Here is a 24,550-nt window from a genome sequence, read left to right on the forward strand (position 1 = left end):
GGAGTATAATAAGTATATGTTTTTTCATCACATTTGTAGTTGGTATTGGTAATAAACACTTGAATAGGTATGTTTATTGTTGGTGGCCAATTTTCTGTCTTTTCAAATTATATATTGAAGTAGTAGTACTAGTAGTTAGTTTAATTATACAAGAACTCAAACTTAGAGCCTTCAAAAGAACTTATCAATAAGAAATTTAGATAAGTACTCGTACATGATTAGTTTCAATTAATTTAAAAAGGGTGAAGGCTAAAGATGGATTAGAGATGGTAAAGGCTAAAGGCTTAAGATGGATTAGTTTCAATTAATTCTTCTTAATATTTTGAAATTTTTATCATTCCAATTTTATCTCTCATCGAGGTGTCTCTTTAATTTGGAATTTTCTTCTCCAACTAATAAATTTCTAAATATTTGACATATTTAATGAACGAAATACTTTCACCGCTTCAGCATGTCTAACAATGTTGCCTTTTGACGCAATTAAAACTAAAATTCAAATAAAGTTGTAACTGATGAATGTATAATGGTGATACGAAATATAAGGAGAAGAGACGGCAGAGGTACCGGCGTCATCTGAAACCTCTCTATGCTCCTTGCCTGCTTCTAGACTAATTCGCCCCAGAATTGTTTTGCGTGGAGGCTTTCTTAGGCCTACCGCGCCCACGCTTTGCTGGTTCACGGGCTTCTGGGGCTCCTGCATCAGGTTTCTTCTGCGGAGAAGCAGGAAGAGCTATTGAGTCATTTGAAGGCTTCTCAGCCTTGTCCTCTTTCGTGCTTTCAGCATTCACATCGCAGTTCTCTTTGTTTTCAGAAACAAAGTCTGGTGTTTCATCCATGCTGTCTGCACTTCCTAGCACATTCACTTCTGTGCTCTCTTCTCCATCAGCAAGCTTGCCTGGTTTTCCCGCCTCATCATCTTTTGCCCCATCTGCTTCTCCCGCTTTGGTACCATCGTTGCTGAGCTTCCTTCGCTTAGAAACACTACCAGCATCGTCATTGATGCTGTCAGCATCTTCTCGCATTTCCACTTCTGAGCCCTCTCCATCAGCATTTTCACTTGAACTCAAGCTTTGGGCATCCTCGGTCTCCTTAGCCTTCAAGTTCTCCTCCTCCAACTGGCTCTGTAGCGTTTCGATAACGTTCATCAACTCCCTGTTGACCTGTGCACATAATCATATTCAAGCTGACTCATTAGCACAACCATTTTATGTTACATCTAGCATCCAAGAATAAGCCTCGCGAGCTCTATTCAGCCAGATGGAAATCCAAACAGAAATAAAACAAAACATAATGCATGTACCTGAGGATTTTGAAGGAACTCGGAAATGTCTTGTGGGCAAGATGGGCATTTCATGACATTTTTTTGTGCACGAAGCGTCCTCCCTCCATTTTTTCTCTCTTTAACATGAGATTGGCCAGCGAAGGCACCCTCTAAGCACGCCTTACAGAAGTTATGAGCACAGGGAGTGGTGAGCGGCTGAACCATCACTTTCCGACAGATGAGGCAACTAAATTCTGCATCACATTAACCATGTCAAAGTTAAACAAGCAATCAAAAGCATTAAAATACAGAACAAATTGAGAATTGAACGAAAAAATGAATCTTTATAAGAATGTCCACAATTTTCAGAAAAGACAAATAATCAAAGCAGTGTTTGAATAGGAAAGGGAAAATTACCTTTCAAAAGCTTTTCTTTAACAGACCCAGTCCCACTTCGGTTTTTTCTCTTGGTGATCTTTACTTTATCACCGTCAACAAGTGTTTTTTGACTGGGCGGTTGAGGTCTTGTCCAAGTCCAGACACCCTTTTGCTCCTATTTCGGAAAATTTTAGATGGATGAGTCTCTAGGTAATTTTATCCTAAGAATGCTAGACGTAAAGTCCTAGACCCATGCAAACCTCAAGAAACAATCACCAATAAAACACAAGATTAATGAAATGACCTAGTCAGTCTAAGTTGCTTACATCAAAATCCCAGGCAGGACTCTTTTTCCTTTCAGTAATATCCTTAGCTTGCTTCAACTCAGGAATTGAAGGTAAGGGTCTTGGACGATCTCCGTGGGTGTCACTACAGCCAAAAGTATATAGAGAGTTTAAGCGTACATCACAAAATACAGATAGTAGAGTGGGCACACAAGGCAAATATACGATAACTCACATGGTCCATGGTGCTGGATCATTATCACAACGAACAAACAGATAACGGCAGACCACAAATCCCTGTAATAATTCAAAAAGAATGTCATAAGAGGATATAAATAAAAATCACAGGTGAATGTCTTTATTTGACAATTTTTTACTTGTTGGCCAGCCTTGCGCCAGCACTTCTCAATCCTGTAAACCCCATCATAGCGCACACCCCCCTCTGGTGCATAAGAAGACCGCTTTTCTTTATGGGACCTGCAACAAAATAAGAGCAAGATGTATTAGAAGCCAAAAGAATAAAATGAAGTATAGTACTGTCATCTAATTCAAGTAATAAACAGCACAAAGAATGCACAACAAAAGAGATTGAACTATTTTGCACAGGGTTACAAATAATACTAACAACGAACTTAAGCATTACATGAGAAATTTTAGCTTACCTCACAACTCGTACGGGATAGCCCTCACGGCAACTGACTCTTAGAGCTTCATTGGAGCTTTTAAAGCTCTGGTCAAACGACTGCTTCTTATTCGTCCGTTTATTCCCAGTAAGATCACGTCCACCACTGTACCCAGCAATAAAATAGAGAATTAGTGGCCAACTTTACATGGAAAGTTATTAATAGGCCATTATAAAGTAATTAAGAATTGGCAGACTATGTACACCCAGTTTCACAATAATTTCAGACAGATTTCATTGCTAACAAGAAAGGCAAGAGAATAATATCAACTTAATCTTTAAGTAATATAGCCAAACAGAGGCAGCATTTAATACCTCCCCGTGTAGAGAAACCATTCTCCATGATCCTCATCATCTTCATAGCCACCTGAGAGTGCAACCGACTGGGCCCCATGATTAGACTGACCCCCTATACCTGCAACATGGGGGAAGTGAGCGCCCCACTGCCTGCATTCCATCCTATCTTCCCATGTTTCTCCAACCATAACACCTAAGCCCCTTGTCGGGTCATACTCTGGTGTAATTGGACCAAGAAAATCTGAAGGAATTGTGACAAAAATCTTCCCACTGCACGCATTAGCCTTTCCGGTTTTTTTCGCTCGCTCTGTGGTAAATGCTTTGTCGGGGCGATCCTGGTTGTGGATAAAATGGGACATCTTTGCAGGGCCTACAGAGCTGTTAGACTGGGAAGCCTTAGCCATTCTGATTGCCATAACAATGGCAGAGTTGATTCGAGGCTCCTTTGCCATCTTGACAGGAATCATCTTCCGACAAATAGCACAAGTCTTCATGCGTTGTTGCCCAGTCCATTTTTGAAAGCATTTCAAGCAGAAGTTGTGACCGCATGGTGTCTGAAAACAGAATCAAGAGAACAAGGATTAGTTTAGAAGCTTTGTTGTTAACTTATATAACTAAAGGGTCCGTTCAATACATGGAACTAGAATTAGAATTCTAGGGATCAAATTTCAAGGATTCAATTCCAAACCCTTTTGTTGGGTAAAACTGATGTAAGTAATTGATAAATAATGCTTGCAGTGTGTGTGTGTTTCTGTGCGAAGTGTGTGAATTTGTCCAGTTTTATGATTATTTGGAATTCCAATTATCTACTTTTAATATGGAATTCAAATTGTGAAATTGGGAGTAATTGAAATTGTACTTCAGATCCAAATCCAAATATTTTGTGGTACCAAACATTGGATTTGGAATTGAAGACTCCAATTCCACAGGCCCAAGTACATAAGTTGAATTGAAACATAGGAAATCATCAAAGAGCATTTGTATCCAACCTCTAAATGTTCTTCTATTCCATATGAACACAAACGAAGCAATTTATAGCACACTAACCACATTGAATATGCAACAAAAAACATCTACACAAAGTCACACATTTATCAGCAAAATTCGAGTGATTACAGAAAAAATGTTCTCTAAATGGAACCTTTTGCTGTATCCTATGAAAGGGAAACACACCAGTGCTTCATTTAAAAGTTGAACATGCCAATTCTAACAACGTGTAAGCCTTCACCGTCTCTCTAAACACACAGCAATAGCATAGGCGTGTTTAACATGTCATTAGCATTGCCGTGTTACCATTTCGTACAATATAAAAAAGGTTCTCATTCAGTGAACCTTTCTTCAAAAATCCCAAAACGAGAATTTTCACACATTCAATATATTCAAGCAGATCAAAAGCAATACATACTTCATCAAAAATCAGAAATCTTAAGAACAGTCCATGCAAAACAATAAATCAAAAAACAGCGAATTTTCACCACAGCTAGCAACAAAAAAACCGTTTGAATAAGCATAAGCATACAAAAAAAGGAGAGAAAAACCAACACGCCAATCCACATACAAGCAAAAACAAAGCAGTCCAATTGAAACTATCAAAAACAGGCCCCATTCAATTATTAATCATTTTCAGCCATCCAAAAACTCAAATCCCTCAACAAAACCCCAAATCAGCCACATAAATCAAAATTCCAGAAATCAATCCATACTAAGTAGTTTGTAAGATTTTGCCTCCTATTCAAATAAAACTCGGAAATCTTTAGAGCAAAACAATATATCAAAACCTACAACTAAATTTCACCACAGCTAGCAACAAAAAAATCATTTGAATAAGCATAAGCACACGGAAAAAGAAAGAGAAAAAACAAAACACCAATTCACACACAAGCAAAAACGTAGCCGGTCCAGTTAAAACTACCAAAAACAGACCCCATTCAAATTATTAATCATTTTCAGCCATCAAAAAGTCAAATCCCTACAAAAACACAAAAATCGGCCACATAAATCAAAATTCCATAAACGCATAAACTGAAGAAATGAGCAAAATCATACCGAAACTGGCCGATCTAGAAGCTGCATGCAAATGGAGCAGTTGAACTGGTCCCCCAAAATCCCCAAAACACCATCCGTCTCCTTCCCCTTACCCTCCGCCTCCTCGCCCCCTCCTAGCAGCTCCTGCCGTTTCCTCGCCTTCTCCATGTCCGTCAGCGACGCATCGGCCTCGATCGCGCGGATCTTCTCCACCAGCCCACCTCCGGAGACGGCCGGCGCGGCGCAGGAGAGATCGGAGCAGTCAGGGCACTCCCAGTGCGCAGTGTCCGCTAGGGTTTGGGGCCGCGCGGAGGTGAGGCACGCGACGTGCCACGGCGTGACGCACGTCTTGCACGCGAGGACCTCCGCCTCCGCCGGCTTCTGCTTGCAGACCATGCACACGCCGTCACCGTCGCAGGGGAGCTCGCTAACTTGCGCCATTTGGTTTGAGGGTTGTTGTTGGTGATGACGACTGATTAATGAATACAGATGTGAATGAGAGAAGCAGAGTAGAGAGAGAGAGAGGAGTGAGTTTGAATTTGATTCTTGGATTCTGCGCTTTGCCTCAAATATATATACCAGAGGAATTTGGGGGTTTGGCGCGGACTTGAAATCGGGATTAATTTTTAAGGAAAGTTTTTGAATTTTTTCGATTTCGGTCAGTTTCCCTCTTGCTTCGACCACATCTACATCCATTGAATAGTGAATTTTACCCTAAAAATAAAAATGGCTAAGATTTTTATAAATCTTTGTACGAAAATAAAATTTAATTTTGACCTAATTATTTCTATCTTCTATTGGAGTGGCATTTATTTTTGTTAGTTCCCAATCCCATTAGTTATGTACACAAGTTGCGTGATCGAGTAAAACTTGTGAGAGTTAGGTATCGTGTTTTGTGTTAACAGGACAAATGCTCTGTACGGAGCTCGGATTCGCAATTAATATGCGAGTGGCATTTATTCTTGTTAGTTCCTGATTTGTTTTGATCGATTCTGTTATGATACTAGACATGCGTCGTGTGATCGAGTATGACTTATGATATTTTGATATCGGGTTTTACGTGTCGTTGTCATGAGATCCCATTTTGTCGTGTTGCTTGAGGTTGACGTATTCCCTTTTATCTTTGTGCAGTTGTCTTTTATTCGTTAATTATTATATGTGTTGAATTATACTATGACTATTTGTTATTAATAGAGGTGTTGGTGTACGTGTCGTCTAGTTAAAGGTCGGTGTTGTTCCCCTGAGATCCCGCGTATTACACTCTGCTTAGGGTTGACATATTCTCATTCATCTTGTGATTAACCAGCTTTTATTCATTAGTTAATACACGTGTATGATTATCCATTATTTAATCGATGTATTGATATAATGATACACGTGTTAAATTATATGATGGATTATAACTTAAGACACTATGATACCATATTTGATAGAGGTGTTGATATGTATGTGTCATCTAATTAAAGGTCGGTGTTATTCCCATAAGATCCCATGTTATTACACACTGCTTAGGGTTGGTGTATTCTCATTCGTCTTGCGATTAATTAGCTTTTATCCATTAGTTAATACACGTGTTGAATGATGATTATCCATTATTTATTATATGTGTTGATAATGATAGACGTGTTGAATTATTTGATAGATTATAACTCAAGACAATATGATACCATATTTACGTTGAGACCGACGTTATTTATGGCGCACTATTTCGCAATCAATAGCTCTTAAAAAATATTCTTACAGGCATCATATGATCAAGTAAAATGTATGACATTCTGAGATCATGTCAATGTCACGACAAATGCTCTTTATGGCGCTCAATTTCACAATCAATAACGGTCAAAAAAATTTACATGAGGCATCTAGTCAAGTGTCATCGCCATTCTCGCGAGAGCTCGATTGTCACAGCACTTGTGGTTGATATATTCTCGTTTGTATTGCATTTAGTTGTCATTTTCCCATTAGTTAGTGCGCATATTGAATTATATGTTTATCCCTTCTTTAATAGACATGTTGATATATATGGGTCGTCTAGTCAAGTGTCGCTGTCATTCTTCCCTCGAGACACCAGTTGTCACATGCTTGTGGTTGACGTCTTCTCATTCGTCTTGATTTTAAGCGACTATTTTCCATTAGTAAATACTCCCTCCGTCCCGGGCTACTCGCACATTTGCTTTTCGGCACGGAGATTAAGGAATGAGTGTATAGCAAAGTCAACAATTGCGGCTATAGGTGATAATTTTTACTAAAAATGGAAAGAGTGCAAATAACTTGGGACGCCCAGAAAGAAAAATAGTGCAAGTAACACGGGACAGATGGAGTACATGTGTTAAGATTAATGATTATCCAACCACTAATTATTATACTTCGTTAATGCACACTCTTAGTATAAAATTTTGGACATGTTATTGAATCTGAATCGAATGTTCTTATCACTTAGAATGTAAATATATTTGAACGAGTAAATAATACTTCCTCCGTCCCACAATAATTGTCACTGTTTTTCATTTCGATCCGTCCCACAATAATTGTCACACTTCATTTTACCATAAATGGTAAATAGGTCTCACTTTTCACTAACTCACTTCACTCACGTTTTATTATAAAATTAATATAAAAAAGTGGATCCCACATTCCACCAACTTTTCCAACCAACTTTTATTTACATTTCTTAAAACTCGAGCCTACAATAAGAGTGACAATTATTATGGGACGGAAGAAGTAAAAAATTTCTCTCGTATAAGGGGGGTTCATTCTTCAATACCAATAATAAAGAAAACTTTTTCAATCTATAAAATTCGTGTCAAACCAAATGTAATTTATTCAAACTATTCATGTATTTAATGTAATTTGTGTAACTATTTAATTAAGGTAGATTAAATACTTTATTGATTTAGAACTTTGACATAGGACGGAGAATTAATATGGGCTGATGAATGATTAGAATTGCGAATAATGTGAATTTAAATCTCACAAAATGTCATGTAGGTGTAGGATATATAAACTGAAGAGGAAGTTTGAATCAATATATAATGGTATATGTAGTAATGGCGATTCAATAAATTTTTGTAATTAATAAAAAATACTACTAACTAATAATAGTATATATTCTTAAATGATTACATGTTCTCGCTAGTGTCGATGGAAATTTTCATTAATTGTTGTTTCTTATATGATATACTCCCTCCGTCCCATTTTAGGAGTCTTGGTCACTTTTGCACACCCATTTTGTAATAATCATAATAAATAGTTAAAGTAGAGAAATGATAAAGTAAAAGAGATAATAATGTAGACAAGAATCTTCGCTATATTATTTTCTCTCTTACTATACTATTTTTCCACTTGAACTATTTATTATGATATTTACAAAACGGGGGTGCAAAAGTGACCGAGACTCCTAAAGTGGGATGGAGGGAGTATCATATATCCCACGTTAGCATGGATGTCAATGTAGCCCGTAACCTGTGAGCTGGTCCGAACAAACTTACCTTCCATGTGGATTGAAAATTGAATTTTTAAAATAAAAGAAACAAAGTTAAAATTCTAATTGTTATTCCAAACACTATGTAGACAAAATACAGATTCATTCTATAGTCAATTGTATCTCATAACAGTTGGGACAAATTAAAATTATTCAAGGTTCAAGCACTAAATATGCTAAACAATAACTAGTCAAAGAATAGATAAACTCTTATTCTTTAAACCATTTTAAATAATCCTAAAAAATCAAAGAATTATTGCAATTAAGATCAACATCCAATATTAAATTGTCTTAAACAATTCCAATTGATAATTTGTTACCACCAATATCCATCTTAATTTATGCACCCAAAACAATAGTTTCTTCATTCAATAATCAAGTAGCAACGACAAACACAAAATAGAATTACTATTGAAAATGCTACAAACCAAATGAAGAAGAAGGTAGAAGTAAAGTGAAATATGGAGAGCAGCATGAACACGGATGGCAATAACTAGTATAGCAGCACCTATGCCCAACACATTTATGCCTATACCAGCAGATGAGGATGCGCAAGGCAAAAGACATGTTTGGAATCAACGATAGTTTTATGAGTTAGCAAGTTAGCAACCATACAGAAGAATGCGCTAGGACACGAATGAAAACACTCACCAACATCCACAACTTATGAAAAAAGTCTTATTATATGGAGTACTACTCCTAGTATAAAGTTTGGATATGTAATAGGTCATTAACAAACACAAGTTAAATTAATGAGTTAAAATTCCAATTACAAGAAACCCAAGATTCAGATCGCATCCAGCAATCTTGGAAATGAACATGACTAGACAAAGAAAAAAAGCAATAAAAAACACAACCACAAAACAAGTAAGAAAACAGCCAAGCTCACAAAATAGTACTACTAGTAAAATTTAAATATCTGGCAACATTAATCCATAATTAATTGAAATGCATATTTAAAAGATCATGGACGATGGCTAAACCTAATTGCGATCTGGGTGGGGATTCTCCTATTCATCCCTTAGATCATTTATTCTTCTTAATATGAGCCGTTAGATCTCATTCATCAACGGTCCAGATGATCTGCATTATTACACTATAATGGTGCATTATTAGTCGGTGTGCATTATTCAACTGAAAATCTGCATTATTAAATGACACGTGACACTAATCTAACCGTCGGATGACAAAATCGTGGGGCTGAGATTAAAAAGAACAAAGGACAAAGGATACGGAAATGAATACATCCCTATATATACATCCATATAGCTAAACTTTATAACCTCTAGGATTAGGATGATTTGCATAGCTAAAATTTGAGACGGTCTATACATGTGTTAAAATATTCCACGACCTATCAAAATATTAATCGAATTTTTACAAAATTATTTCCCTCTATATTCTGCCACGCATATTAATGATATATAATTAAAAAAAGAACTATATTTTCTAATGCATCGATGCCAAATAAAATGATTCATGTATTTAAGGCAATACGTGTAATTATTTAATCAAGGTAAACTAATTAAATACTTTGTTTAGATTTTTGACATAGGTAAATGCTGACATTGAAAATAAAAAATGTGAATTTAAATCTCAAATATGTCATGTTATATACATGCATGAAATAAAGAGGAAGCCTGAATCGATAATGGTGGAGTATGTAAATTGAAGAAAATTTTGTAATTAAGAAAAAAGAAGTAGAACTAATTTCCAGTATATCATTTTAATCTTAAATATTACTAAATTGAAATGACAATACTTGTAAGTTGTATCATACGGTAGTATATTGTGATAGGGATATCTTGCAAATTATTTAATCAAGGTAAACTAATTAAATACTTTGTTTAGAATTTTGACATAGGTAAATGCTGACATTGAAAATAAAAAATGTGAATTTAAATCTCAAATATGTCATGTTATATACATGCATGAAATAAAGAGGAAGCCTGAATCGATAATGGTGGAGTATGTAAATTGAAGAAAATTTTGTAATTACGAAAAAGAAGTAGAACTAATTTTCAGTATATCATTTTAATCTTAAATATTACTACATTGAAATGACAATACTTGTAAGCTGTATCATATGGTTTATTATATTCTAATTTATTACTATAAAATGATTACTAAATTTTCTGTACTTTAATTAAATCATTTTCCGTATTTAAGTCAACTTATTAATTTTCTATATGCGTAATTTGCAAGATATCCCTATCACAATATACTACCTTGGAAATATCTTTAAATTTTTATATTCGGTAACATGTGTTACACTTTGTTTTGGAAGCGTTTTAAGAAAAAAGTAAAAATAGTAGTATAATGCAAAGCTAATATTTATATATTTTTTATATATTAATTTTATAAAAAGAAACATATGGACAAACTGCAATGTATTAATAGGAGTAGGAAACACAATAGACCTACATAGTAAAAAAAATGAATTCAAACCCTTGAATAAAATCATTCTAATAAAATTCAAATATAGTGAAATTCAAAGCCCATTAAATCCAGTTTCAAAAAAGGAAAATTTCAAAGCCCGTTATTGCTGGGCCGAGCCCATGACTATATGGACCGGACATCGTAGGCCGTGAAATAGTCAAAGCTTGCGGAACGGTGTCGTTCCATCCGGCAAAATCAAATCTGTAATTTTCCTTTTCAATTTGCCTTTTCCATTTTCCATTCTCAGAGAGAGAGAGAGAGAGAGAGAGATCCTGCGCTAGGGCTCGAGAATAAGTCGTGACAATCCAATCGATAGGTGAAAAATATCCATTTATCGAAGATGCTGAGGGTAGCGGGGCGGAGGCTTTCTTCTCTCTCATGGCGGTCGGCTCAGGCTCCTTCCGCCGCATTTACCTCCAGAAACCCGTTCGTCGGCGGCGATTCATCGTCTGATGAACGCACTTCTTCACCCGTTCGATTAATTTCTGTTTTCGATCAGATCAGAGGTTCCTTGCTTCTTTTGAGTTGATTATTTTATTTATTAGTCTTTTGTTGCGAAGATCCAATTGGTTAAGAAATTGTGGAGTATGATATTTGCGAGTTTGTGCGTGAGTTATCGCTATTGAATTAAATATTCCTGTTATAAAATGTACTTGTTTATGTATTGTTTTGTGATTGAACCGTCCATCCAATAAATAGTGTATTATGTTTCCATTAAGATGATGAATTCAAAAAGAGCGATTCATGGAGCTGTTGCATTAGTATCCCCTGATGTTTTGTAGATTAATTATATATTTGGCGCTATATTATCATTTTGTTAGCTTAGCCTATAAGTTGGTTATGGAATTAAGATGCGTTCATTAATGATAATAGATAATTAGGCCCAATTTATACATTTCAGATAATAATTCTCATATTATAATATTTTTAGCAAGTAGCTAATTTAATGCCTGCATTTGCTTGTACAATTTTTTTTCCTCACAGCACAATGATTTTGATGCTCTGACATGTTATCCAACATGCAAACTAACAGCTTGTTTGTCTTGGTTCTAGTATAAACATACTTGGGCTATGTTTTTTTTGCTTCGTTTGTATACCTTATGTAGAGAAACCTACCAGCCGTGATTAGTTATGCAGTATTGAGATTCTTCAAGTAGTAGTTATGATACTGTTGTTTTGGTTCAGGATATACATGCTCTTCTTAGACCTAAAGGATCCTTTTTTTTATACAGTTTATTCTGAGTATTATGTGTACTTTGTTCTCTGTGTGTCTTGGTCGGTGAACCAACTTTGGTGGTGTTTTATTGAAACACAAGGTGTGTGGTAAAGGTTCTCTCTGGGAGCAACTTACCAAATACTCCTATGTTCTTTGTGATTATATGTGTTCAGGTGTTCAATAGTTGGTTGTTTCTCATCTTACTGTATGTCAAGTTTTTTTATTAGAACACTAGGTATGTGGTGAAGGTTCTGACCAATTAGATTCCTTGTGATTATATGCATACACCTGTGTTGATTATATGCATACACCTGTGTTGTTGGTTAGTTGTTTATTAATGATCTAACGGTATGCTGAAACTTTGTTATCACTTTTGCTGCCCTTTATTTCTCTTTGCACACTTGAATTTTCTTTTCAGAAAAATGTATATTAGTTGTTTCCTCTTGACTTTATCTTTCTCTCTATCGATGATTAAATCTTGCATTGCAGTTGTTTTATCTTGTTCTCTCTTTTTCTTCACCCCCTTATCATATGCCATTAATATTCCATGCTTTGCCATTAATATTCCATGCTTTGGTTTTAGGTGTTTATCTATAATCTACACTTAGTGGTTATACTATTTTCTTAGATCGAACCTCTCAAAATTTCCAAATTTCTAATATATTTATACATCATTAATCTTGCAAAATTTCCAAGAGATACTCTGCTGCCAACCCCCACTCTTGTTCCTGTGAAAGTTACTTTTTGGTGGACTTATACCATTTCAGCTGTGCCACATGTACAAAATCAGTTAGCCACGGAAATTGGAATAATGTTTTCTAACCTCTGTGCGTCTCGTAGGGCTCTCTTTGGGTGCCCTTGCAGCAGGGCAGGACTCAGGCCTGGTTCCAGAAGTCCCTGCTACTGTGGCGGCCATCAAGAATCCCAGCTCAAAGATTGTCTATGATGACCACAACCACGAGCGATACCCGCCAGGTGACCCCAGCAAACGTGCATTTGCATACTTTGTTTTGACTGGAGGCAGGTTTGTATACGCATCATTGGCACGTCTCCTCGTGCTCAAATTCGTTCTGAGCATGTCTGCCAGTAAAGATGTCCTTGCTCTTGCTTCCCTCGAGGTGGATCTGTCTAGCATCGAACCTGGGACAACCGTCACTGTGAAGTGGCGCGGGAAGCCCGTCTTCATCAGGCGCCGAACTGAAGAAGACATCAAGCTGGCAAACAGTGTCGACGTTGCCTCCCTCCGTGACCCACAGGAGGATGCTGTGAGGGTCAAGAATCCAGAATGGCTCGTGGTTATCGGGGTTTGCACCCATCTGGGGTGCATCCCCTTGCCAAATGCTGGTGATTACGGGGGTTGGTTTTGCCCGTGCCACGGATCCCATTACGACATCTCTGGTCGGATTCGCAAAGGGCCTGCGCCATTCAACCTCGAGGTTCCCACTTACACCTTTTTAGATGAGAACAAGTTGATGGTTGGGTGAGAGAGAAGTTGCTCTTGAACTTGATATGGTAAATCCATTATGGTGACGAATAATTTTATACTGATTTGTACTAGTTTTGGTATTTTGGGGATTGTTTAAATATTCATTTGACTTGATTCGATAGGCATATGCAGTCCTGAAAGTGCACTGCTGTTTTGAATAATGCTGCCTACTTATCTTTCTATTCTCCTTTAAAAGATTTTGTATTGAGATTCATATTTGTTTCGAGTAAACACTTTGATATTGGGAGTTTTTATTATGCTGATTTCCAACTTATATATTAATTGCTTTGAGTTAGGCATATTAGAATTATATTTTTTGATAATTGCTTCCATTAATTCGATTTGGTACAACTCTATCCTTGATTGTAGAAATAAAATTATGCAAACATTAGTTTCACTATAAAAGACATAAATTTTAATGTGTAACTAATAAAGTTGGAATGCAGTTTCTGAAAGTATCAACTGTTTACAATGGAAACTAGCTTTAATTTCCCACCATATAGCTCTGGCAGTTGGCTCTCATCAATATCTTGGCCCATCACTGCTTTCAAATTTTTGCTCTCCAAAAATGCAATCTGCAATATGTATACATAAAAAAAAATACAGTCATCCAATAAATACAGAATAAGAATAAGAGAAAGAGAAAGAAAGATAATCACTTTATTCTTAGTGTTTTTGTCAACAAAAGGAGAAATGATTTTCCAAGCAGCCTTGAATAAACTAGGGACATGCACAAAGAACATCTTGCCCAGCCTTTCAGGGTAATAATCCTGCATCACAAACCATATTAATTAATTATTTTTTTAATATATAATACTGCATACGTCTACGACAAATAGTATCATCTGTGAACACCGTAAATTTTAGTAAGCAATTAGTAAAATTGATAAAATGGCAAAGAAAGAGAAAAAAGTGGATGAAATAAAAAATAAAAAATAGTAAAAAAATCATAAATATAATTTAGACTAATTTTGATGGACATATCAAAACAAGTAATTCTGACAGTTTTTCGAAAGAATAAACTAACTAAAATCATTGGTTGATTTAGAACATACCAGGATAATTTTAATACGAAGTAGTTCACTAATTTATATATTTATAAAATCGAAAGTTTACAAATTTAGAGGTAAATTACCCTCGTTTGAAATGAAAAGAGTTGAAGAAATGGTTACTTGGAGAATCGATAGGGCAGCAATAAAGGCACGAACATCATTGTTAGCATATCCATATCCCTTCATGTCTACAATCACCACAAACTTCTCTTGTCCAGGTGGAAGTCTGATTATCATATCACTAAACATATTATATACGAATATATAAATCACCCATGAAATTTAAAACATGATAATCTAATTAATTAGAGGGATAATATGTATCAGTTCAACATTAGTGCCAAAATCAGCATATACTATGGTGATATTCGCTTTATTTAGCAAGATAATAACGAGATAGGATATGAAATAAGTCAAAATGCAATTTAATTATAATCAAATTTTTGAAAGGAGTGGAGGTGAAATCGAGTATCGTAAGATATAACGTAGACTTGTCATTGCGAAGACAAACCAAAATACATTCACTTGCCAAACTTTTTGAGATAAAAAGGCAACCAAACAATAGCTGACCTCTGCTTACAAGTAGGGATGTCAATGCAGCCCGCAACCCGTGGGCTGACCCGAATAACCCGCCAAATTTATAGGGTTAGGGTTGAAAATTTCTAGCCCGATAAAATTACAACCCGATTAGCCCAAACCCGATTAACCCGCAACCCGTTAGGGTCGGACCCGAAAACCCGATGGGCTGGCCCGAAAACCCGATAAAATTTCTATTGTTCTATTTGTTTGACTCATAATTGGACAATTTCATTGATTATTTTTATAATATAGATAACTAAAAAAATAACATTCAATTTTATATTAAACATATAAATTATATATTAATTTTTTATTAATATAATAATAAATAAGTAAATTAGAAACTTCTAATTCATTAATAAATATTTAAATTTGTAAAACATGTTTTAAAACATGCTTTAAAATAACATGCTTTAAAATATTTAAATTTATGTTTTATTTTACACAAATCTCAAATATTAGTATTTGATCATGTTTGTGTTTGAGTTTAAGTATATATCTCAAATTTATCATAATTAAATATTTATATTTTATAAATATAACTAATTTTCGTCATTATTTATTGGATTGATCGCATGTTAATTTTATCGGTAGCAACCCGATTAACCCGCTGGGTCAGCCCGAAACCCGAGCGTTTAGGGTTAGGGTTGAATTTTTATAACCCGAAAAAATTTCAACCCGATTAGCCCGCACCCGATTGACCCGCAACCCGAGTAGGGTTGGCCCGAAACCCGATGGGCCGGCCCGATTGACATCCCTACTTACAAGCAAATATAACAACCGAACGATCCCTATAAATATAAAGTTTACTTGCAGAATCTATTTACCATACATAAGCAAAATCTTGCTAAAACTTGATAATTACGTGTTAGTATCCATTAATTAAACTACCTTGAACAAACTTTGTCAACAGCATAGACTGCATAGCCTGTGAGAGAAAATGATCAGTCAATCATTTCTGACACAATCTAAAATAATACTCTTATATCTAACGACAGATCTAGAAAATGGAGCTCGTGGGATCATAAGGCATATTGCCGCGGGGAATCAAGGGAAAGAGAAGAATGAAAGTGAACCCCAATTCGAAAGATTAGGCGCAATTGTTGCACTATGTGATCAATTGTAGCTAAAAAAACCGATTTTAATGAAACTTTTCGACCCTCATAGGCCAACAACAGGGTCGGGCAACTCCTCAACCCCACCCGAACCGACATTGATTAGTATAACGAAAATTATAAAGAGAAAGATGTTCACGTTTAAAGTCGTCGATATTAGATACATGCTTATGGTTGCCAGCAAGAACGACTAGGATCGGGCGGCTAATCCTATCATACCCTTGCAAATACAACGTATTGAGAAGCACCCCTGTCACAATAACATCTTCCCTATTAAAATGTCCATTTGGAACAAACTCCCTCCTCCATTGAAGATACTTCACGAGCATCGACGATCCCTTCTCCACGTCTAGATTCCGCGCCCGTAAAAATCGACGTACAGTCTCGTCACTAAAATCCTGTCATTTCCATTTCATATAATCGTAAACATAATTACATAAATTTATGGCCTAATAAGTACTCACTTCAGAACCTCACTACCTTGTTGGAGATGTCTTGTGATTCGACGAGAGCCCTTATCGTTCGAACTTTTTTCTCTTCATCCGAGGGCGGTTTCGATGCTCCAGCCTCTAGATAAGAACTCATCCCCGAAACCTTTTCAATTTTCTCTCCCTAACTTCGACTAAAATTGGAGTCTTGACGATGTATGCATTTTCTCATCTTAATATTATTAAATCAACATAGCGACTGCCAAATTTATTGTTGTAGTAATAATTATTAGTAATTGCTCTAATTGGAATAGAGGCAACAAACTAGGGCCACAATTGATTTTCGACATGAATGGTATACTCTAAAATTTGATTCACAATAATTTATATACAAAATACTTATCAAACATGTATGCTCAATAGAAGCATGGGCGGACACACATGTTGAACCTCAGTCAAGCTAAAATATTTCAAATAATTTTTTTATTCATATACAATATTGTTGTATTTTCGATACAGTATTTTATCCGAATTGTTGTACAAAAGCCAAAAACCCTTAAATTTAAATTCTATTTCAAAATTTTAAAATATAAAATATATAGCTCATAACAAACAAATTTCTACATTCCCTCATACTAAATGGAAAGGCACTATAATTAACTGTATGCGAGTTCATGTTTAATTAATTTTGTGGATAAACCTCGATTGTTTTTTTACATTTTATTATAAGTTGATGAAGCCCTATAACTTTACATTTGATAGCTAACATTAGTATTTAGTTGTAGCTAACATTTGGTAATAATAGCTTGTGCCGTTTGATAGCTATCATTAGTTTTAGTGCTTCCTAGTAGTTCGGTAATAATAGCTTGTGCCGACCCCTAACCCTAATTAAATGTTTATTTGATGAACAATAGGTAGACTATAGACTCACGTTTATTTGAAAAGAGCTACGTTAGATGTTATCGTCATTTTCACAAATAGTTTTGTGGCTGTTAAATTTTACGAGAGTTAGGTATAATCGTATTTATTGAACTATACCTGAGACACGAAGATAAGTGATTAACTAAATATATAAGTTGATTTTTTCTACTTCACATATTTTATAATGAGAAGAATATCGCCACCATCTCATATTAAATTATCAATAATGGTGGAATTAGATCTATGGTCGAGGGGGAGTAGAATAAAAGAAGTTAATGAAATTTAAAATTATAAAAAGATAATTCGAAAGTGGTTGAGCTCATCCCAACCAAAAGTTAAGGAGTAAATATTCAATTTTGTGCCATTATTTTAGAGTAAATATACTAGGCAATTTGGTATAAAAAAATAAAATCAAATAATTTATCCAAAAAAAAAACACAATATCCTATTTTGGAATTGGATTGGGCTATGATTTTTAGTAACCCAATATTTTTCTCCACAAATCGACCCGGCCCGGCCCGGCTTGAGATGTAAACTCTCTCTCTGAACTGAGCTAAGAGCATCTCCAATGGTGGACGTCCGGGACGTCCGCCATTGTGGCGTTTAGGGTCGGATACGGACGTCCCGTGAGGACGTCGGGTGTCCTCGGACGTCGGCGCGACGGGCGGGTGGACGTCCGCCATTGTGGCGTCCAGTCGGACGTCCGGTCGGACGTCCCGTTTTTAAATTTTTTTTTAAAACTCTATATATACGGCTCGTTGAATTTTATTTCATTCGCACCACTTATGTTAACAAGTTTCTCTCTCTACATCTCTAATTTCAAGTATATCTAGAATGTCTAGTGAAAGTGATAGCGAGAATGAGTTGGAGGTCGCTGTTGAAGGTGCGATAGAGAGGCTGCTACAACAGAGGTCGCAGCGGCGACAGGCGGCAGCAGGCGGCGGTACCTCGGCCGATCCATCGTCGAACTCAAGTTCCCCGTGACCACATTGCTGCACATATTCGGTTGTATGCGGACTACTTCGCTCCGCAACCGCGTTTTGGGGAAGCCTTATTCCGGCGACGCTTTAGGATGCATAGTCCGCTGTTTCTGCACATCGTGGGTGCTTTAGAGAGAAGATACCTGTATTTTAGGATCAGAGATGATGCAGCTGGCAAACCCGGACTCACGCCCTTGCAGAAGTGCACTGTCGCAATCAGACAACTGGCGTATGGAGGCGCGGCCGACATGTTTGACGAGTACCTCCACATTGGCGAGTCGACAGCCGTCGAGTGTCTGTAGAATTTTTGTGCGGGCGTGAGAGCGATATTCGGGGAGCGGTATCTTCGGAGTCCGAGCCACGAAGACTGCCAGATGCTGATAGATATGCATGGGTCGGTGCACGGGTTCCCTGGGATGTTGGGCAGTATAGATTGTATGCATTGGGAGTGGAAGAACTGCCCCGCCGCCTGGAAGGGGATGTACACTACCGGCTTCAAAGCCAAGCATCCCACGATGATCCTTGAAGCTGTAGCTGACTACCGGCTGTGGATATGGCATGCTTATTTTGGAGTCGCCGGGTCCAACAACGACATCAACGTTCTCCAGTCGTCGCCTCTGTTCAACGCTCAGTGCAATGGCGTTGGTCCCGCCATCAGTTTCGTCGCCAACGGCAACCAGCATAATATGGGGTACTATTTGGCGGATGGGATATACCCAAACTGGCCCGTCTTTGTGAAGTCAATCAAGCATCCGCTCGGACAAAAGCGAGCCATCAGGAAGCAGCGCGCAAGGATGTGGAGCGGGCATTTGGTGCGCTCCAGAGTCGGTGGCGGTTGTGAAGGGTCCTGCACGGCAGTGGTATATTCCCAACATCGACGATATCATGTACGCATGTATCATAATGCACAACATGATTGTCGAAAATGAAGCTGCGGAACTGACTCAGTGGACCAACGAAGATGATACGGGTGCAGGTCCAAGTCACGGCGTGGCCACCGCGAATGTGAATATGGGGGTACCTCATGGAGAGGTCGCGCGGCTGCGTGCATTTGCCGGTATGCGGCAAACAGATGCCCATGTTCGACTTCAGCAAGATATCATCGAAGAGGTTTGGACTCGGAGGGGTTGACGTGATAATGTATGAAGTTTTTTTTATTAGTATGTAATTTTTTTTTTCGAATCATGTATGTTTTTTCCGATGAAGTTGTTAATTTTTTCCGTTCGTATTCTCGGTCAAATTTTATTTCCGTAAATGTTAATTGTTTTATTTGTAAATGTATGATTTTTTTTAATTGCGGGATGTCCTAGTGGGAAGGGCGATGGGAAGGGCGGATTGTGCAGGGGATGTCCTAGTGACGTGGCAGTGGGATGGGAAGTCCTAGTGACGTGGCAGGAGGTGTTTTTGGGATGTCCTAGTGGATGTCCTAGTGGGATGTCCGCCCACTGGAGATGCTCTAACGGGCAAAGCAAATGCAGCTATCAATCGCCATTGAAGCACAGCAAGCAAGAATCCGAATCAGATACAAAAATGGACAGCATTTGCATTAAAAACTCCGATTATTTTTTTCCTCCTTGGTGCTGTCTTAAATGGCAAGAAAAGCAAAGAAACCGAAGAAGGTAACTCCTCACCTACATTCTAGCACGACTGCTCAACTGCATAAATGCCTGCTCCCTTGATTACACTATATTAATCTCTTTTTCACCGGAAGATGTGAGCTGATCCAGATATGGATTTTTCCACGTGGGGTTTTCTGCTCCTCGCTCTGTTCACAGCCACCGCTGGCGTCGAGGGGACTGACCGCCGCGGAACTCGTACGGAGAGAATTTCAGGTAATGAGCTTGTATAAGTTTGGTGATGTGCAATCATATTCAAAGCCAAATGCTAATGTCTGTTGTGTGATTGTGTTGTGAGTTAATCGGAAGAAATGTATTGCTTCTCTATACAATGAGGTGATTTGGGGGGAAAATTAGGGTTTGGGGATATATCACCAAATCCTACTGTTTGTTGTGCGATTTAAATCATTTTGTTGGGAGTTGATCGGACTTTTCTATACAATCAGGTAATTTGGGGGAAAAATCAGGGTTGGGAAAATATCACAAAATGCTACTGTTTGCTGTGTAAGGAAATATAGTAGACTCCCCCAAATCCATAAAATTACTTTTACAATGTGGATGAAATGTTTCTGTTTGTTGTGAGATTGTGTTGTGAGTTGATCCAAAGAAATGTAGTATTACTAAGGGGGAAAAATGATGTTTTAGAAAATATCAAAGGTGATTAATCTTTAAACTTATAATTCATGTTTGGTGATCTTGTCATTATGTGTGTATATATGTAGGAAGTGCTGGTGATGTTCTTGATGATAATCCCGTGGGAAAATTGAAAGTTTATGTATACGAGCTTCCGAGCAAATACAACAAGAAGATCCTGCAGAAAGATCCGCGCTGTCTTGCACACATGTTTGCTGCTGAGATATATATGCACCAGTTTCTTTTAACCAGTGCTGTTCGAACTCTGAATCCCGGTGAAGCGGATTGGTACTACACGCCTGTTTACGCGACTTGTGACCTCGCGCCTAATGGATTGCCTCTGCCTTTCAAATCTCCGAGAATGATGAGGAGCGCGATACAGCACATCTCCGCTAGATGGCCTTACTGGAATAGAACGGAAGGAGCTGACCATTTCTTTCTTGTTCCCCATGATTTTGGCGCCTGCTTTCATTATCAAGTAAGCTCTTCATTTCTAGGATTGGACTCTTGACTGAGAACCAGATAAGAATTTCATTTTGCATTAGTTGATCATATCCAATAAATGTTTTTACATTTTTTCGGAAAGGCTATTTAGTGAGTGAGCACATAAAAGTAAACATTACAAGGTGAAGTCTTTACATTATTATAGTTTTGAATCTTTGATAGATCTTTGCTTACTGAGGGCACTACATGATGATATTCCAATGGTTTGTCTGATTGTAGGAAGAGAGAGCTATAAAAAGAGGGATCCTTCCGTTATTTCAACGTTCTACCTTGGTTCAAACTTTTGGACAGAGAAACCATGTCTGCTTAAATGATGGTTCAATAACAATACCTCCATATGCGCCTCCAGAGAAAATTATGTCCCACTTGATTCCACCAGACACACCAAGATCCATCTTCGTCTATTTCCGTGGTTTGTTTTATGATGTAGATAATGACCCCGAAGGTGGTTACTATGCGAGGTATGGTTCAACATATAGTGTTTGAGTATCTTCAACGCACTGTTTCAGGATCTGCAATGGCATTCATTGTAATACATTAAAACCTGATGTCATATGTTCTTGATCTATGAACAGAGGTGCCCGGGCGTCCATATGGGAGAACTTCAAGAACAACCCACTGTTTGATATCTCCACGGATCACCCAACCACATACTATGAAGACATGCAGCGTGGTATATTCTGTTTATGCCCTCTGGGTTGGGCTCCATGGAGCCCCAGACTCGTGGAAGCTGTGATCTTTGGTTGCATCCCGGTGATCATAGCAGACGACATAGTGCTGCCGTTTGCAGATGCTATTCCATGGGAGGAAATAGGCGTGTTCGTAGCAGAGAAGGACGTTCCTTACTTGGACACTATCCTCACATCCATCCCTGCTGATGTGATTCTACGGAAGCAGAGGCTACTCGCCAATCCTTCTATGAAACAGGCGATGTTGTTCCCCCAGCCAGCACAACCTGGAGATGCTTTCCACCAAATTTTAAACGGGCTGGCTCGGAAGCTGCCTCATGACAAGAGAATATACTTGAAACCCGGCGAGAAGGTTTTGAACTGGACTGCAGGAGCTGTTGCGGACCTCAAGCCTTGGTGAAGATGCGATTCACTATAGTTTCTTGCTCGCCCAGAAAGTAATAGTGAAACTTGATTATTGTAGAAGCTGTCAAGTTCCTATTTTTTGTTTCTGGTTTTCTCTGTTCAAGATTACTGTAGGAATTGCTAATTTTTGTGCATGAGTTGAAGAATGAAAAAATTGAAGAGGATGATGGTATTGATCAGATGCTAAATATTGCCTCTTTATGGTGAGATTCTTGAATGAAGCCCGCCTCTCCCGCTTTTGGAGCACTATCTTTACATAAAGCCCGTGTTTCAAGATTACATTAAAATAAATATGCTCCATCTATAAAAAATAGTCACATTTTTATTTTGGTTTGTCTATCATAATTAGTCTCATTTATTTGTGAAATTTATTCTTTCTCTAACCTATTTATTCACTTTTTCTCTTCCTACTTTATCACATTAAATTAAAATCATTTTCATCAACATGGATGATGAGAATATTTCTTTTTCCGAAAATCTAACCCCTATAGTTAGGGCTACTCGACAAACGAAGTTCAGACCATAGTGATGATCTACTACTTGTTCAATAAACTCATTTTTTTTTGGGTGACAGGAAAAGAAAACTGTACTTTGAGTATATTGGCTGTTAGACTATGTTTATCAGCAACCGTTCAATCCAATCAACTATCCACTTTTTTAATATTTATTTCATTTCTATCTTCTCCACATCATTTTTCACATCATCAATATTCATCTAACCCAACCGCACCTATTTTCATAGTTTATCAATGACCACCCAACCACACTATTATATATTTATTTTTATATTATTTTTATATAATAATATTATTAAATGAATATTTATTATTGCATAATAAAATTTATAAAAAATACAATAAATGACAATCTGACAAACTTAAAAAACATAAATTACAATAATTGAAATACGAATTTGAAAATACATAATTTATGCTCATACATAAGATGAAAACTAAATATGTTATTCTCATCATTATCCATGATGAACAACAAAGAGGACTAAAAAATACTCCCTCCGTCCCGGACTACTTGCACTTATTTCCTTTCTGGGCGTCCCAAGTTATTTGCACTCTTTCCATTTTTAGTAAAAATTATCACCTACAGCCGCAATTGTTGACTTTACTGTACACTCATTCCTTAATCTCTGTGCCGAAAAGGAAATGTGCGAGTAGTCCGGGACGGAGGGAGTATGAAATTATACCAGAGAAGAAGGATTATAGGAGGAGAAAATATAAGATTTTTTTTGTGCAAAACTATAGCAAATGTAGTCTCTATTTATAGAGGATGAAAAATTATAAATTGTAGTATAATTTTATATTTTTTTAACATAATATATAAAAGATATATAAATTTTTTTAAAAAATATATCAACCAATGAGGTTATGCCATGTGGCACAATCTCATTGGCTGAATCATGAATGCATTTGGGAGACCATTCGGTCAACCAGCCGACCATGGTTGAAGAGAGAGACACACCACCCATTTCAATTCTTTTTTTTTAATTGCAAAATGAGGTGGAGGTCGACCACCCCACCGATAAATATGGTCTTAGGGTTTAAAATTATATGTTTGGATTAAATATGTATTGTGTTTGGTTCATGAATTTTATAATTTAATTTTAAATGAATAATTATGTGATAATTAGTAACAATCACCACCATCAAACTAAAATAATTCCACAATTCAATCTTAGATAGATAATAATATGATAATTAGTCATGATAACCGAACGATAGCTGTGAGTATTATTATTCTCCTATAAAACTATATTTTGCATAGAGAAATTATATACAATAATTATTGAGCTAGATTTATACATCCAATTTCCGAACTGATTATATTATAGATTCTCACTGTTATATGATGGATCCGCAAATTTCTGATGTTAATAAATGCCGGTAGAGAATAAAGACTACGACACAAAGAATTTACGTGGTTCGATTTACTGAAGTAAATCTACGTCCACGGGAAGAAGGGAGGGCAAGATTGTATTGCTTGATCTGGGATTACAGCTTACAACACAGACTTGCTATAAGGTATTTTATCTCTAGAGAGCTTAACCCTTTTCTATCTGATCTA

At 37.0% G+C, this 24,550-nt stretch overlaps 5 protein-coding genes across 5 annotated transcripts; 2 read left to right on the forward strand and 3 right to left on the reverse strand.

Moving 5' to 3' along the window:
• Nucleotides 1-419: 419 nt before the first annotated feature.
• On the reverse strand, nt 420-5,525 carry LOC121806777 (E3 ubiquitin-protein ligase ORTHRUS 1-like). Its single transcript, XM_042206922.1, has 9 exons — nt 4,949-5,525; nt 2,921-3,456; nt 2,586-2,711; nt 2,301-2,400; nt 2,159-2,220; nt 1,966-2,068; nt 1,679-1,814; nt 1,301-1,515; nt 420-1,160 (listed from the first exon to the last, which is right to left on the reverse strand). Exons 1-9 carry the CDS (start codon nt 5,366-5,368, stop codon nt 609-611), a joined length of 2,250 nt encoding a protein of 749 aa, XP_042062856.1. The 5' UTR covers nt 5,369-5,525; the 3' UTR covers nt 420-608.
• A 5,526-nt stretch (nt 5,526-11,051) lies between these two features.
• LOC121806393 (cytochrome b-c1 complex subunit Rieske-4, mitochondrial-like) lies at nt 11,052-13,806 on the forward strand. Its single transcript, XM_042206413.1, has 2 exons — nt 11,052-11,353; nt 12,904-13,806. The coding sequence occupies exons 1-2, from the start codon at nt 11,188-11,190 to the stop codon at nt 13,545-13,547; spliced, it is 810 nt and encodes a 269-aa protein (XP_042062347.1). The 5' UTR covers nt 11,052-11,187; the 3' UTR covers nt 13,548-13,806.
• Nucleotides 13,807-14,007: 201 nt separating this feature from the next.
• On the reverse strand, nt 14,008-16,206 carry LOC121809219 (phosphatidylinositol transfer protein 3-like). Its single transcript, XM_042209757.1, has 5 exons — nt 16,161-16,206; nt 16,072-16,108; nt 14,722-14,827; nt 14,209-14,319; nt 14,008-14,124 (listed from the first exon to the last, which is right to left on the reverse strand). The coding sequence occupies exons 1-5, from the start codon at nt 16,204-16,206 to the stop codon at nt 14,008-14,010; spliced, it is 417 nt and encodes a 138-aa protein (XP_042065691.1).
• Nucleotides 16,207-16,240: 34 nt separating this feature from the next.
• Nucleotides 16,241-16,938, reverse strand: LOC121807549 (phosphatidylinositol transfer protein CSR1-like). The gene is made up of 2 exons (XM_042207808.1): nt 16,776-16,938; nt 16,241-16,693 (listed from the first exon to the last, which is right to left on the reverse strand). Exons 1-2 carry the CDS (start codon nt 16,878-16,880, stop codon nt 16,373-16,375), a joined length of 426 nt encoding a protein of 141 aa, XP_042063742.1. The 5' UTR covers nt 16,881-16,938; the 3' UTR covers nt 16,241-16,372.
• Nucleotides 16,939-20,224: 3,286 nt separating this feature from the next.
• Nucleotides 20,225-22,659, forward strand: LOC121809247 (probable beta-1,4-xylosyltransferase IRX10). The gene is made up of 5 exons (XM_042209775.1): nt 20,225-20,243; nt 20,336-20,456; nt 20,963-21,351; nt 21,597-21,838; nt 21,953-22,659. The coding sequence occupies exons 2-5, from the start codon at nt 20,354-20,356 to the stop codon at nt 22,464-22,466; spliced, it is 1,248 nt and encodes a 415-aa protein (XP_042065709.1). The 5' UTR covers nt 20,225-20,243; nt 20,336-20,353; the 3' UTR covers nt 22,467-22,659.
• The last annotated feature ends 1,891 nt before the right edge of the window (nt 22,660-24,550 follow it).

The sequence above is a fragment of the Salvia splendens genome, chromosome 6 (genome assembly GCF_004379255.2).
Source record: "Salvia splendens isolate huo1 chromosome 6, SspV2, whole genome shotgun sequence".
NCBI lineage: Eukaryota > Viridiplantae > Streptophyta > Magnoliopsida > Lamiales > Lamiaceae > Salvia > Salvia splendens.

What these genes read in the sequence shown, in the direction of transcription:
- LOC121806777 (XM_042206922.1), bottom strand. Translation starts at nt 5,368, where the DNA reads ATGGCGCAAGTTAGCGAGCTCCCCTGCGACGGTGACGGCGTGTGCATG. An exon ending in TATCCCGTACGAGTTGTGAG is followed by an intron (nt 2,401 to 2,585) that starts GTAAGCTAAAAT and finishes ATTTTGTTGCAG; the next exon opens with GTCCCATAAAGAAAAGCGGT. An exon ending in AGTTCCTTCAAAATCCTCAG is followed by an intron (nt 1,161 to 1,300) that starts GTACATGCATTA and finishes TTATGTGCACAG; the next exon opens with GTCAACAGGGAGTTGATGAA.
- LOC121806393 (XM_042206413.1), top strand. Translation starts at nt 11,188, where the DNA reads ATGCTGAGGGTAGCGGGGCGGAGGCTTTCTTCTCTCTCATGGCGGTCG. An exon ending in TGTTTTCGATCAGATCAGAG is followed by an intron (nt 11,354 to 12,903) that starts GTTCCTTGCTTC and finishes TGCGTCTCGTAG; the next exon opens with GGCTCTCTTTGGGTGCCCTT.
- LOC121809219 (XM_042209757.1), bottom strand. Translation starts at nt 16,206, where the DNA reads ATGATCCCACGAGCTCCATTTTCTAGATCTGTCGTTAGATATAAGA. An exon ending in ATCTGTCGTTAGATATAAGA is followed by an intron (nt 16,109 to 16,160) that starts GTATTATTTTAG and finishes TTTCTCTCACAG; the next exon opens with GCTATGCAGTCTATGCTGTT. An exon ending in GTTGACAAAGTTTGTTCAAG is followed by an intron (nt 14,828 to 16,071) that starts GTAGTTTAATTA and finishes TATGATAATCAG; the next exon opens with ACTTCCACCTGGACAAGAGA.
- LOC121807549 (XM_042207808.1), bottom strand. Translation starts at nt 16,880, where the DNA reads ATGAGTTCTTATCTAGAGGCTGGAGCATCGAAACCGCCCTCGGATGAA. An exon ending in CACAAGACATCTCCAACAAG is followed by an intron (nt 16,694 to 16,775) that starts GTAGTGAGGTTC and finishes TGGAAATGACAG; the next exon opens with GATTTTAGTGACGAGACTGT.
- LOC121809247 (XM_042209775.1), top strand. Translation starts at nt 20,354, where the DNA reads ATGGATTTTTCCACGTGGGGTTTTCTGCTCCTCGCTCTGTTCACAGCC. An exon ending in TCGTACGGAGAGAATTTCAG is followed by an intron (nt 20,457 to 20,962) that starts GTAATGAGCTTG and finishes GTATATATGTAG; the next exon opens with GAAGTGCTGGTGATGTTCTT. An exon ending in GCGCCTGCTTTCATTATCAA is followed by an intron (nt 21,352 to 21,596) that starts GTAAGCTCTTCA and finishes GTCTGATTGTAG; the next exon opens with GAAGAGAGAGCTATAAAAAG.